This window comes from Asterias rubens, chromosome 5 (assembly GCF_902459465.1).
Source record: "Asterias rubens chromosome 5, eAstRub1.3, whole genome shotgun sequence".
NCBI classification, from domain to species: Eukaryota; Metazoa; Echinodermata; class Asteroidea; order Forcipulatida; family Asteriidae; genus Asterias; species Asterias rubens.
This window is the reverse complement of record NC_047066.1, coordinates 15,581,154-15,595,367: the sequence shown is the minus strand read 5'-3', so window position 1 is coordinate 15,595,367 and position 14,214 is coordinate 15,581,154. Positions and strand designations below refer to the sequence as shown.

The window sequence follows — 14,214 nt, the reverse complement described above, 5'->3', positions numbered from 1 at the left end:
GAATTGTGTGCTTTCAGTTGCTTGAGACGGAAGCCTTTCTCAGATTCAAATTTTGGGGTGAAAATTTACCTCTTTCTCTAAAACGGCATTCAGTGGGGGTCGTTACAAACAATGTTCTACAATATCAACAGTAAGCTCTTTTCAACAGCTCTTCAGTGCTCTTTGCAAAAGTAAGTTTTCATGGTGATTCATTTTTATATTAATTACCAAAGGTGTGTATACATACGCAATCCACTCTGATTACTAGGGCCACTGATTTTCCGCGATCGCGGAAAACGGACGGAATTCGCGGAATCTGCCCTTTGAAACGGAAAACGGGATTTCAGAAAATTTGATTTTTTTTTTTTTTTCTTGACGCCAAAACTATTGAAATTGCATTCTTTATTAAGATTCTTTTTGTTAAACTAAAAAGGCATCAGAAATCAGACCATTAAAAAGTACGAGATCGTAACCGTGGATCATTCTGTTCTACTTCACACCATCCTCAATGTTTACACACATGGTGTACACACGTTGTTAACATGGTTAAGCGAAGGGCATTATTCGCGGCACGTTTTAAACATTTTTTGTTCACCCAAATTGCATTTTCTCCCTCTCTTTTACCAACAATAATACACAAACTAGCTTACCTATGATCTATAAGAACACATACAATGTTTTTTCATCTCGGAAAGGTCTAAAATAAAACCGTAAACTGTCAACATTCTGTCGCCAAAGCGAAAACAAAATGGCTGACATTTTGTTTGTGGATGGAGAATGGTCACGTCCATAGACTTGTTCCCAAGTCTTTGATCATGCTGAAACAGCGCCCTCTTGTGGATACACTCCTGTCATTAGCCTACAATGTGGCTGATGCAGAGAATCAACTGCAGTTTTAGACTTGGAATCAAGTCTATCACATCATGTGCATTGATACTGCAGTCACAGTGCAACCTTTTTAGAACAGCAGTATACAAAATAATCCACAATTATAAAAAAAAGTATTTTTTTGAAATTTGTCAGTTCAAATGAACATTTTACGAAGTCAACAGTGCAACTTATCTCAAATTGATTTTATAAGTGTGTCCCTGGGTATTAAACAACCTTTTATCTAATTAAAAAAACATGAAACGGAATTTTTTGTGCCTGAAACGGAATTCATGTTTTTGCCAAACGGAATTTGCACTTTTCTGAAACGGAAAATCAGTGGCCCTAGATTACCCTTGCCATATTCTTCCTGTGTGGACTAAACCACTCAAGAATTTTGGCCTCAAAGTTGCTACCGCATTTTGAAATGAAATTTTCACATGTTACAGTAGTTTTATTAATATTGTATGTAATAATGCTCTACATTTATATCAAGATTAAAACAATTGAATGAGCGCTCCCAAAACAAAAAAATTCCCAACAAAAAAAACACCCTGGGATCAGTCGCTGTATTCTCTTCAAATATCTGAGCTATCAAAATGTTGAACTATGAAGAGAACCCACACACGTTTCTCAGACAAGAACCTAACCTCATCATCTTGCAGTCAGACTGATAAATTATAGCAGTACCAGTAAATGGTCTGGGATCAGATGGTTATATAGCATAAATAGCATTGCTGAGATTCCAGCCAGCCACACTTGCCATGCCTCTTTGATGCACGGCCAAATTCTTGACTGGATTTCCCACGCTTTTCCATCGACGACCTCTGCTCTAACTAATTATGTTAAATATAAACACTAGCGCCTCTTTGTTTCAATAGTTATTTTTGTGAAATTTTTCTGTCGGTATGCAAATTTAATAATGTAATGGTTTACAAGGGAATGACAAGAAACAATTTCTTCCAAAGACATTCACATGTTCTTAAGTACACAAAATGGTATTTAAAACACATCTTATTCAAAATTTGTGCTTTAAAAATGTAGAAACAAATTTGTTAACTGATTTGGCAAGATGTTTATAATGGCAACATTTTAATATATGCTTTAGAAAACTGTATTAATAAATGAGCATGCATTTAAGAGATTTCCCTGTACCTCCACTTCAATTGAAAAAACTATTCAGCATGCTTTGGCCAAACTTCAAAATTTAGGGTTCGGAATGCCCCATACTTTTGAAAAATTCTGGGTAGAACTATAGAACAAGACATGGGTACATACAATGTTTACATGCATGTGCACTGATTAATGAACGTGTGCGAACCAAAGTCAAAAGACACCATCAGTCATTGTTCTATCCTCAAATATGTCAAATTTATGTATCAGCACTCCATCTGACCCTGTGGTGAAAAAGCCACAAGATAGAATGTTTTCTTTGTTTATTATGAGAGGAATTTACAATAATATAGAACCCACTGCACACTGGTGTAAACCTGGGTTCCCTGCCTGCAATGGCAATCATGACTGCAGTTTCTCGTAACACGAACTTGGGGCCCTTTCAGCCTTGGTTTGGCTCCATTAACATTAAAATGGAAAAAGCAAAGATGGCTACCAAGTGGCTACAACGTGACAAAATGGGAATGTACAATATAATGGTAGGATTTGAACCCAAAACCTTGTGATTGCAAGTCCTGCAGTCTTCAACAAGTTTTAAGGCATCTAAATTTGAATTTTAATGTACAATGCCAATGGACATAATTTGCCCTGCACTTTCAGTATGTGTACTTGTACACATGATTACACATGAGTACCTTGTCTGACAAAAAATATGCACAATACAATGAACACTTTACATGTTTTGTAGATCACACTGTAAAGCAATTAGGAACGGGTCATATTAGGTCTTTTGGCCTACAATACAATAAGCATTATTGTTTGAAGAGCATGTGCAGTCATACAATGAATAGCAGGAATTGTGTTACGTGTCTAAAAGAATAAATTAACTTGCCCCACATTTTCATATTCCCATATGGAAAATATTTGAGCCAATTATTTGGACAATGGATTAGTCATGGTGTCTGGTCTAGCACTACGAATTGAACACATGATACATGTACAATGTCTTTGTCTAAATGAACAGTGACAGAGGTAACCCAATAGCCAGTCAAACCAGGTATTGTTGGTCATTCACTGCTGAGAATTTGATGATAATAAGCAAATACACACACACAAAAAGATTATTAAAAAAAATCAGTTTTTGAGACTTTGACATTGTTTGTTAACTTTTGTGAATCTCATCTTTTTAAAACGGTTGATTTGTATAAATTTTGTCTGGTCCAGACTTTTATTGTTGTTCTTTTCCAGCGCCTTGAGGCGGACTCTTTCTGCTAGTGCTTTTGCGCTGCCAACAAAATGAATAACGCACACAGTACTTGGTGCTTCACTAAACATTCATCATTCACCACTTCATGTCAGTATTCCAAAAACTTGCCGGTATTATTTTTTGAACATTTTGGAGTAATAACTTTTCTTTGAAAATATTGTTGACACAATGAAACCCTGACTCGACTAAGGAAATACAACAAACATTCTCATAACGAGCACAGGGATATAGTGAAAAAATATGAGTAGTCAGTCACCCTGGTTCACAGAACCTCGGCTGTAAGCCACAACCGATAATCTGCCAAGGTATGCTAAAAACGCAGAACGCTGGGACTTGCCTCCCATTGAGCAAAATACAAAGATAAACAATGGTGGCAGCTTGTCCATTCTTGTACGACACATTTGTACATTATCAGGAAAATGGTCTGTAACCAAAAGATAGAGGGCGGTTTCAAAGTTCTTGTAGGCCAGTAGTCCAGACAAATTTTGTGAACTGAATACAAAAATAATGTCATGCAAGATAAAGTGGTTCCTAAAACAATGAGTGTTTTCATTGAACTAACGCTTTTTTTATTAGACAGTAAAGTAATTTATTTTTAATAAAAAAACACTTTTTGCACTCCTGGTCACTGTGGTCCTTGCAGGACTTGCAATCAGAAGGTTGTTGGTTCGAATCCTACCAAGCTAACCACTGGTTAAGAATTGAAGTCTAGTACTGAAGCACAATTTCTTGGTTTAAAAGTGCAATTCGTAATCATTAGATTATTAGATTAGATTAGAATTATTTATTCAGCCAACATTAAAAAGTTCAAAACCAAAAACATTGGAAATTGTAGTGCACCTTGAGCTCTCTAGGTTTTACAATCATAAAATTACATGAAGAAGATAAAAATATTATATATAAATAGATGTTAGATATTAAAGGTTGGCTGTTGCCTGTTGCCAGTTTTGTGTTTATATCCCTATATGGGAGTTTGCCGAGTTCCCTTGGCAGGAAGATCAGCTAAACAAACAAACAAACAAACTCCTCAGAACCCAACTTCTTACGTTAGTTTAAAAAGTGAAAATAAAATAGTAGGTTTTATAATCCGACTGCTCTTGATGTTGAATTTGAAAATATGCTTTCATGGGTGTGTTCCATCTTGCTAAATGAATACATTTTCTTTTGCAGTGGGTGAGTGAGAGTCACTGCTATAAAAAGGTCTGAAAAACAAACTCTGGTGTTTCTGATCAGCACTGAGTGTGGGTTCGAATCCCCAGCCGTGACACTTGTGTCCTTAAGCAAGAGACTTACATGTAACCATTGCTTCGTCCTTCAAAAAGGGGGTAAAGCCAATGGTCCGATGTGTTGTGTTACGCATGTAAAAGAACCCAGAGCACTTTCCAAAAAGAGAAGGGGTTCGCCCTGATGTGTTCCTGGCTGTGGCTGCTGTATGCGCCGTAGCACCTTGTAAACCCTTATAAGGTGCTAAATAATTGGGTCTGAAAGTTTGTATACACTCAGCGCCTTGAGTACCTTGTTTGGTACGTGCGTTATATAAGACTTTGATATTATATTTAGAAAGTATGATGAAGGGATGACATTGCCACATTTTGTTGACCCCTGCAGGTATAGATTTCAAGGAGCTTTTTGGAACAGTATCCTCAGGACTAGAGAAGTTGTTCACCAATGAGCATATTTTGTTATCTGAAGAAAATGAATAACAGAGCTACCTTTTTTCATCAAAATGTCTGAATTTATAAAAAGGTCTGATATTTCTCAACCCCCTGTTTTGACCCAAAAATTTCAATAAATTGTACCACAATAAGATCATGTTTTTGGTTAAATAATAGAATCTACTTCATAAGTTCAAAGCATGCCTGTCTTTCTCCAACACTTTTTCTAATATTGACGGATTCAAAGGGGGGAGTCAGAACTCCATTGCATTTTATCATAATTCTGTTACATGCAAAGTTTCCATGTAAGGTATCACAGCATGCAATAACCAACGGAACATCACACCTCCAACCTGATCAAACAGGCGCTCGCAAGGATGCCTTCTTTCTACGTGTAAATTTTATACACCAATACTTAGTGGCTGTCAGATATAAGACAGCTTTTCAACTTCTTAAGTGAAGGTAATTATTGAAGTTTATATCACTTTGTCGGTTTATTCTGATTCTAATTTACAGACAACAATAAAAATCTGTAACATTTCAATCATTCAATTAAATAAATAAAAAACAATAACAAACAAGAAACATGATCCGGATCGAGACTGTCTGAATTAAAATTAAATAAATTATCACAAACAAAATTCAATCACAAATGTTAACAACAAATCACTTAACAAAGCATACCCAATTAGAAAACCAATTTGTTGTAATCGATATTAATTCGCACACGAGATAATTTTGGGAGTAGACCCCTAAATCTGGCATCGTTAATTACAATCCAGTAGTACCCACCACACACACAATACACTTACAGTATGCATTGCAAATGGAAGCACGATGTACCGTACAACGATGTACCGTACACATAACACAGCGTAAAAACGCATACACAGCCGTGTGTATAGTAGTTCCAATGCAATGGAAATGAACAGTCGGCCATTTACGGAAGTGCCAAACAAACGTGACAAAATCATGAAAATATACCTTTAAGTAGCCTCTAACTTAAACGTATACTTACACAGATGATTGAGAAATGTACTGGCGTCCTTCGTAAATATCCTGCTTGAATACAAGTCATAAATTCCTCGGGTTTTGAACTCCATAAACTCCTCCCTGGTTCGTTCACAAAATGGCGGACGAAAGCGCATGCGCATAATTGGCCTGTGCGCGCTGCCACCGGGATTTTTGTCACAAAAGGTCCATTTGACAGAGGGCGCTAGATAGTCACTATCGAACCCAAACTGTTGCTCCTGGGGGGCGGGGCAGGTTTTTTTTTTAGTTTTAAGGGTTGGTGGGATCAACGCACTTTCATAATCCCTTTTACCAAGAAACGTATTTGATGCTGATAGCTAGCTCTACACATACGCGTGTATGTTTGTAAAAAAAGCCATGCAACAAAATTAATGGGAAAAAATCTGTTATAATTCTTGCCCATGTCTTTATTTGCCATGTCTTGCCATCTGTTCCTTGCTCTATGGTCTTTCATAGCACTTTTGGTAACGAGTGAAGGAAATAAACCACTCGATCATAACACATTAAAGACCCAGTCTCATAAATAATCTTGACCCTAGTTAATGTATGTGCCCCCCGCCCCCCCCCCCTATTTTGAAATCCATCCTTTTAAATGATTACAAGTGTAAAATGTGGCATAAGGAGAGCTGAAAGGGGCTTAGAGAAACGCAAATGTCATCTACAGTTATTCTTGGCCAGAGCCTTCCGCCCTGAAAAAAAAATGGTGCACCCCCTTGTGTCCCCCTTAAATTTTACTCTATTCGGCAATAGAAAGACCCTCAACCTACCATAAACTCAAAGGGATCATTAGTAGAAGGGCCAGGGAAAAAACACAAGGTCACATAAACTCAGTATGTAAAACAATAATAATTTTTAATCAATCATCCTTCTTTCAACAAATTCGTACAAGTTTAAACTTGATCATAAGGAAGTTACAGATGGCCACATTAGGTTCATTGGGGAAGCAGATAAGCTTGTTTATATTCTCATAGAGGTTAAAATGATGAGAAGATTGTTTTAACTTGTTTTTCCTTTCCAACCTGGTTTCATACACATAATAACATTATAGCTTCGAAACCATTTTGTAGAAAACAACTAAATTTGTTATGTTGTTTTTCCCCAAAAGAAAGGACTCAGAGTTTGAATCAAACAATATAGTGAGATTAGACTGGTGCCTTTCATAATTGGTGTTCTGTCATGATGATAATAGTCAGGCAGTCTGGCACTCAGGACAACCCAAAGACAGTCCAGATACAATCTACAGTAAGACGAAACTCAGAGACAAGCAGAGTATACTGTTCGAAACATCGAGACCAAACCGGCACTTTTCAAAGCCAACACTCACTCATAAGATATTTACACATGGTTGTACTCGCAAGTTTACTATTTATTTAAAGTTTCTTCTTATTTCTCTACACCATGCAAAGCTTCAAACAATACTTCCATGCACAGTGTTCCAAAGCAGCTTCAGCATTGGCCAAGTTCGCGCGTGGACTATTGTTGACCATAGTTTGTTAAAAGTTTGCTTGAACTCTGTCAAGTTAACGATAGATGGTCTACACAAGTCGACTATTTGGAACTAACCCACCGGGCATGGTCGCATTGCTGGTTACCAATAGCCAGTTCCATAGCACATAGCTGAGTGGACCAGTTACAACAAAATGATAACATGCATTAAGTTGCCGGTCGACCTGAGATGACTCGACAATAGTAGTTCGCACTTCAACCTCTGTGCGCATGCTCACGTCTCTAAACAACCACTCATTCGCCATTTATCCTTGCGCGAACTTGACCATGTTATGGTTTCCTTTCCAACAATCCGTTACATGTCACCTCTCACCATCCGTCTTGGCACCATACTGAAACAACAAAGGAAAGAAACCTAATTTATATAGGTTGAAAACCGCTAGTTGAGTTGCAAGTATAATTGTTTTTAGTTAACCAGTTTGAGGGAAAATGGCCTCCCCAGGGTAAACAGGGATCAAGTTGGCTCAATGATTTCCCACGCTGACTTTCGCCTCTGTTAACCCTGGTTCAAACCCAACCTCAGACCAGAGTCTTGCATGTGGATTGGGTTTTCAGTCCCTACCTGATTGTGTAAGTTTTCCCCGTAAAGGTTTTCCTCCAATATCTAAATCTTAAATACAGTGGACACTATTGGTAATTGTCAAAGACCAGTCTTCTCACTTGGTGTATCTCATTATATACATAAAATAACAAACCTGTGAAAATTTGAGAGATAATAATGAAAGAAAAAACACCCTTGTCACCCATAGTTGCGTGCTTTCAGATGCTTGATTTTGAGACCTCAAGTTCTAAATCTGAGGTCTCGAAATCAAATTCGTGGAAAATTACTTCTTTCTCGAAAACTACTCCACTTCAGAGGGAGTCGTTTCTCACAATGTTTTATACTACCAACCTCTCCCCATTACTCGTTACCAAGAAAGGTTTCACGCTAATAATTATTTTTGAGTAATTACCAATAGTGTCCACTGACTTTAATGTTTCTCAATCATTCCTTGTACGTAGTGTTACAAGCACTAAACACTTATTGTGCTGTTGGATATTTGAAGGCAGTGGACACTATTGGTAATTACCAAAAATATATGTTGACATAACAACTTAGTTGGTAACAAGCAATGGAGAGCTGTTGACAGTAAAAAACATTGTGAGAAACGGCTCCCTCTGAAGTAACGTAGTTTTCGAGAAAGAAGTTATTTTCCACGAATTTGATTTCGAGACCTCAGAATTATACTTTGAGGTCCCGAAATCAAGCATCCGAAAGCACGCAACTATGGGTGACAAGGGTGTTTTTTTCTTTCATTATTATCTCGCAACTGCGACAACCAATTGAGTTCAAGTTTTCACAGGTTTGTTATTTTGTGCATTTGTTGAGATACACCAAGTGAGAAGCCTTGTTACCAAAAGGTGTCCAGAGTCTTTAATAATGAATTCAAATAACAGAAAATAAACTGTAGAGGGCGCACTATATTATTTGCCCATTTGTCACTTCTCTATTGAATTGATAAGTTTCTGAGAAAATAGAATAAGCTGTTGCAATCAACTTACCAACCAAAAGGACCTCAGGCAAAAATTCAAAAAAGATAGTTTTAAAGACACTGGACCCTATTGGTAATTGTCAAAGACTAGTCTTCTCACTTGGTGTATCTCAACATATTCATAGAATAATAAACCTGTGAAAATTTGAGCTCAATCGGTCGTCGAAGCTGCGAGATAATAATGAAAGAAAAAACACCCTTGTCACACACGATGTTGTGTGCTTTCAGAAGCTTGATTTCAAGACCTCAAAATTCTAAATCTGAGGTCTCGAAATCAAATTTGTGAAAAATTACTTCTTTCTCGAAAACTACATTACTTCAGAGGGAGCCGTATCTCACAATGTTTTATAATATCAACCTCTCCCAATTACTCGTAATCAAGTATGGTTTTATGATAATAATTATTTCGAGTAATTACCAATAGTGTCCACTGCCTTTAATGGCCTGCCATTTCGACCCTAGCAGAGTCTTTCTCAAAGTTTAAATAAGTTTTTAACAGGTTTAATTTCTGGTGGATAATGGGATACCTTATTAAGTATCCAATCAGCATCTAGTATTGCTTTGCGTATAATCTCCTGCACTCTCATTGGATCAGACTCATCGGCATGACTGTGGAAGCTCTGCAAGTTTAAACAAGAGATAAAATGCAAAAAAGAGCATTTTTAAGTTTTAAATGTTTTAAATGTGAGATGTGAAGCTTTGTGTGGTGTAGGGGTAAGAAAACATGTCATTTATGGGTAAAATGAGTGAACAGGGGGCATTGTAAACGGACAGCGACATGTACTGCCGCACTGCCTTGTAACACCCCTTTAACAGAATGGTTTAGTCCAACTCGGCCGTGGTTCAACAGTTTGTCAATCCAATAGGCTGGTCCTGCGGTTCAGCGCTTGGTGACCAAAACATAAAGCGTTGAACATATCGGGAAGTCAAAACACGTGCGATGCAACGCAGGTCCAAATTTTCTGTTTCGCTCAATTGTGTTTTTGAGTGTTATTCATTAATGACATTGTCATTATTGAAGATTAAGAACTTCATCCTAGAATTTGTGTCAAATCTGTTGACTAGACCATTTCGCCCTTTGCATTCAAATTTGGCTCGTAACCCTACGACTCCGCCGTCGGGGTTGTTCTAAAACCCCCTCGACCCCCACGACCCACGACTTTTGTGCGATCTTTTTTTCTGTACACCGAAATTGCCACAGTTCACAACCTCAGCCAATCACACACACAATTTTGTATGCTGACATCGACTACCATGCCTCGCACATCACAACAACACAGCGTACGAGACATACCATACACACGTAGTATGCACGAAACAAACTTCGCGTGATTGGCTGCTGAGATCGGGCCTGTGGCAATTGTTATGTACAAATAAAAAAACGCGGTATTTACACGCGTATCTCTTGGCCGATCCGAGATTATTATCCAAACTGAAAACCTGCGTGTACCGCCCGAATACGATTACGGCCAACTCATTACGTGATGATCAGGCAGACCCATTTCCGGCCGATCGCTCCCGTCCTGTGTACTATTCCTCCATGGTACTACTAGTTGCTCTAAGCGGAGCTCAAGGTTGTAGACCAGACCGACCAAATGGCCACACGGACGTGTTTGGGGTCCCCAATTGGTGTGCACGTGACGTGCGGAAGCGGAGAGTAAATACTCCCAATTCTGTGTGGCTGATGCAGATAAATATAACCGCAGTCTCAGACTTGAAATCAAGTCTAGTCGTGGAAGGAAGTTTGGTCGCGGATCACACACTGTGAATTCTAAATCGGGGACTTAATGCTTACTCGGCCGTAAAGCGACATTTTATGAATTCGGAATTGGGACATTCTTCGAACACGGGGCGGACGTCGAGGGGTCGTGGGTCGTGGGGGTCGAGGGGGTCGAGGGGGTTTTAGAACAACCCCCGCCGTCGGGAGGAGGGTTACGTTTAAATGTTATATACGTTATCGCAACTGAACTAGTTTAATTCATTAATAACGGGGCGACTTCGCTGGGGGCAAGCATGGAGGAAAAGGAGATCACTTACAAACCCATCACTAGCTATCAATATCATCAGTTTCATCATAAAGTGGTATCACTTTCAGCTGTCACTGCCTGTCAGTCAGCAATCAGTTTTTACTTTTACAGTGTTTTGTAATTGTATATGGCATGCCGCCAGCGCACAGCCGGCGATAGCCCAGTTTTACTCGATTTACTTCGTGATAATTCCAACATCTCACAATGATCTTACCTGTCTTACGTGGTGTTTGTAGTGACCTTGTGACTCTTCTGGCAGTTTCTTGCAAGCTCTTAACAGGTATTTATACAACTGCTTTGAGTTCTGTACGCCTTGTTTCGCCATTTTAGATATTTGTTTATGTCGAAATAAGGACAGTCAGCGGTGCATTCTTTGCATGTGGTGAAAAGACCAGGCTGAACTCAGCACTAAATTTAGTGCTAGCACCAAATTTGGTGCTGGCGAGAAATTTGGTGCTGGCACAAAATTTCAAAACAACCTGTCAACACACCGTCATGACGAAGCAACGGCGGCGCGATAACAACCGTTACAGGCAGTAAGAGGTACTACGGTATGTTAAATGTTTTCAAAGTAAGATCAATAAATCTTAAGATTTTTCTTTACAGATATCTTCCTTAGATCCCAAACCATCATACCTAGGCGCCCCTAATGAATACTTTGGCTAATTAGCTCAGCCCAACTAATTAAACATTTGCATAATATAGCCCGTATACGCATTTTGTAAAATACGAAAAAAACGCAAGTATCGAATAGTACCAATTTTAATTTCAAATGTTTTCAAAGTAAAATCAATAAATCTTCAGATTTTTCTTCACAGATATCTTCCTTAGATCCCAAACCATCATACCTAGGCGCCCCTAATAAATAAATTGGCTAATTAGCTCAGCCCAACTAATTAAACATTTGCATAATATAGCCCGTATAACGCACATTCTATATACGAAAAAGCGCGCAAGTATCGAAGAGTACAAATTTTAATTTGAAATGTTTTCAAAGGAAAATCGATAAATCGTCAGATTTTTCTTCACAGATATCTTTCTTAGATCCCAAACCATCATACCTAGGCGCCCCTAATGAATACTTTGGCTAATTAGCTCAGCCCAACTAATTAAACATTTGCATAATATAGCCCGCATAACGCACATTCTATATACGAAAAAGCGCGCAAGTATCGAAGAGTACAAATTTTAATTTGAAATGTTTTCAAAGGAAAATCGATAAATCGTCAGATTTTTCTTCACAGATATCTTTCTTAGATCCCAAACCATCATACCTAGGCGCCCCTAATGAATACTTTGGCTAATTAGCTCAGCCCAACTAATTAAACATTTGCATAATATAGCCCGTCTAACGCACATTCTACATACGAAAAAGCGCGCAAGTATCGAATAGTACCAATTTTAATTTCAAATGTTTTCAAAGTAAAATCAATAAATCTTAAGATTTTTCTTCACAGATATCTTTCTTAGATCCCAAACCATCATACCTAGGCGCCCCTAATGAATACTTTGGCTAATTAGCTCAGCCCAACTAATTAAACATTTGCATAATATAGCCCGTCTAACGCACATTCTACATACGAAAAAGCGCGCAAGTATCGAATAGTACCAATTTTAATTTCAAATGTTTTCAAAGTAAAATCAATAAATCTTAAGATTTTTCTTCACAGATATCTTACTTAGATCCCAAACCATCATACCTAGGCGCCCCTAATGAATACTTTGCCTAATTAGCTCAGCCCAACTAATTAAACATTTGCATAAAATAGCCCGTCTAACGCACATTCTACATACGAAAAAGCGCGCAAGTATCGAATAGTACCAATTTTAATTTGAAATGTTTTCAAAGTAAAATCGATAAATCTTAGGATTTTTTTCGCAGATGTCTTCCCTAGATCCCAAACCATCATACCTAGGCGCCCCTAATGAATAGATTGGCTAATTAGCTCAGCCCAACTAATTAAACATTTGCATAATATAGCCCGTATAACGCACATTCTATATAGTACCAATTTTAATTTAAAATGTTTTCAAAGTAAAATCAATAAATCTTAAGATTTTTTTCGAAAATATCTTCCTTAGAACCCAAACCATTATACCTGGGCGCCACTAAGATATTAATTTGCTAATTAACTTAGCCCAATCTTACTATATCTTGATGCTACAGGTTCTATATTAAAAAATAACAAATGCTTTGGTAGCTCAAAAAAATACTTACTATACGATCTTGTAATCAGACATCCGATACTTGGAAATCCACCTTTGGTTATTGCCTCACTAGTTACAACGGACCAAAGTACAGTCTCGGTCTCATTTTTTTTACATTCATTTTTGCATGATGAACAACGCATTTACGGACACAATGGAGTCAAAAATCCTCTATTAATTATGATAGATGGAAGTGCCATGCTACTTTTAGCAGTTCTCTTTTGTTTCACTGGCGAGTTCGTTGAAAATTATTTCATGCGTTGTTACAGAGTAGTTACTGGAGGCGCACAGGCTAAAGATTTAAACAAACTATTTGTACATCAGTGTGCAAGCCACTTCATCAAAAACGCGTCAAGAAAGTGTAGGAAGCTCTATCGTGCTAACTTTCATGAGGGCATGTATTGGATTGGGATTCTGTTAAAGTCTACTAATATTGAAGAGATCGACAGCATAATATACCTATTGGCAATTTTACTGCTCTCTGAAAAAAGTAACGACGACGTTTTTGACAGTTACCAGAAAATGCAGGAAAAGATCGGTATGAAGGAAACATATCTAAATTTAATTACCCATGATGACCAGGACCCAGAAGATAATGAACTTGATAATGAAAATGACACAGACATGAGCCAAGCAGTGTTCATTGAAAAATTAGAAAATTCTCCATTCAAAAACCGCTTTCAAAAAATTGTCAATAAAGCAGTTGAACACATAAGAAAATCAAAATCTTCTGAACAAGAAGAAAACCTTCTTCCAAATGCCTACCGGAGTACAGCTTTCATGGAATATCTTTTCAATTACGCATTTCCATCAATCGCAAATTGGTCAGGGCTCCTACTTGGTGATCTAGGCCGCCATGGTACTGGAGAACCATATACACAATACACAGACATGTTCAAATCATTGAAAAAATCTAAACATCAAAATATTTCATCAAACAATAGAACGCAAGGAATAATTGAAAAAAGCATGGGTGAGGTCAAACGGAATAAACTGCAGTATGAGAGATGTAGTAAACTACATGTTCT

The 14,214-nt window shown here is 37.8% G+C and overlaps 2 protein-coding genes across 4 annotated transcripts in view; both read right to left on the bottom strand.

The window, feature by feature from the left end:
- The window catches only part of LOC117290380 (serine/threonine-protein kinase TAO1-like), a 54,586-nt gene extending 48,574 nt beyond the window's left edge, over window positions 1-6,012 (bottom strand). For all 3 annotated transcript variants that reach the window (XM_033771746.1, XM_033771747.1, XM_033771748.1), the window contains exon 1: window positions 5,900-6,012. The gene's annotated coding sequence lies outside the window, so the exon portion shown is untranslated. The remainder of the gene's footprint in view (window positions 1-5,899) is intronic.
- A 1,246-nt stretch (window positions 6,013-7,258) lies between these two features.
- On the bottom strand, window positions 7,259-11,338 carry LOC117290663 (LYR motif-containing protein 9-like). Its single transcript, XM_033772181.1, has 3 exons — window positions 11,193-11,338; window positions 9,479-9,571; window positions 7,259-7,751 (listed from the first exon to the last, which is right to left on the bottom strand). Exons 1-3 carry the CDS (start codon window positions 11,301-11,303, stop codon window positions 7,722-7,724), a joined length of 234 nt encoding a protein of 77 aa, XP_033628072.1. The 5' UTR covers window positions 11,304-11,338; the 3' UTR covers window positions 7,259-7,721.
- Window positions 11,339-14,214: the final 2,876 nt, after the last annotated feature.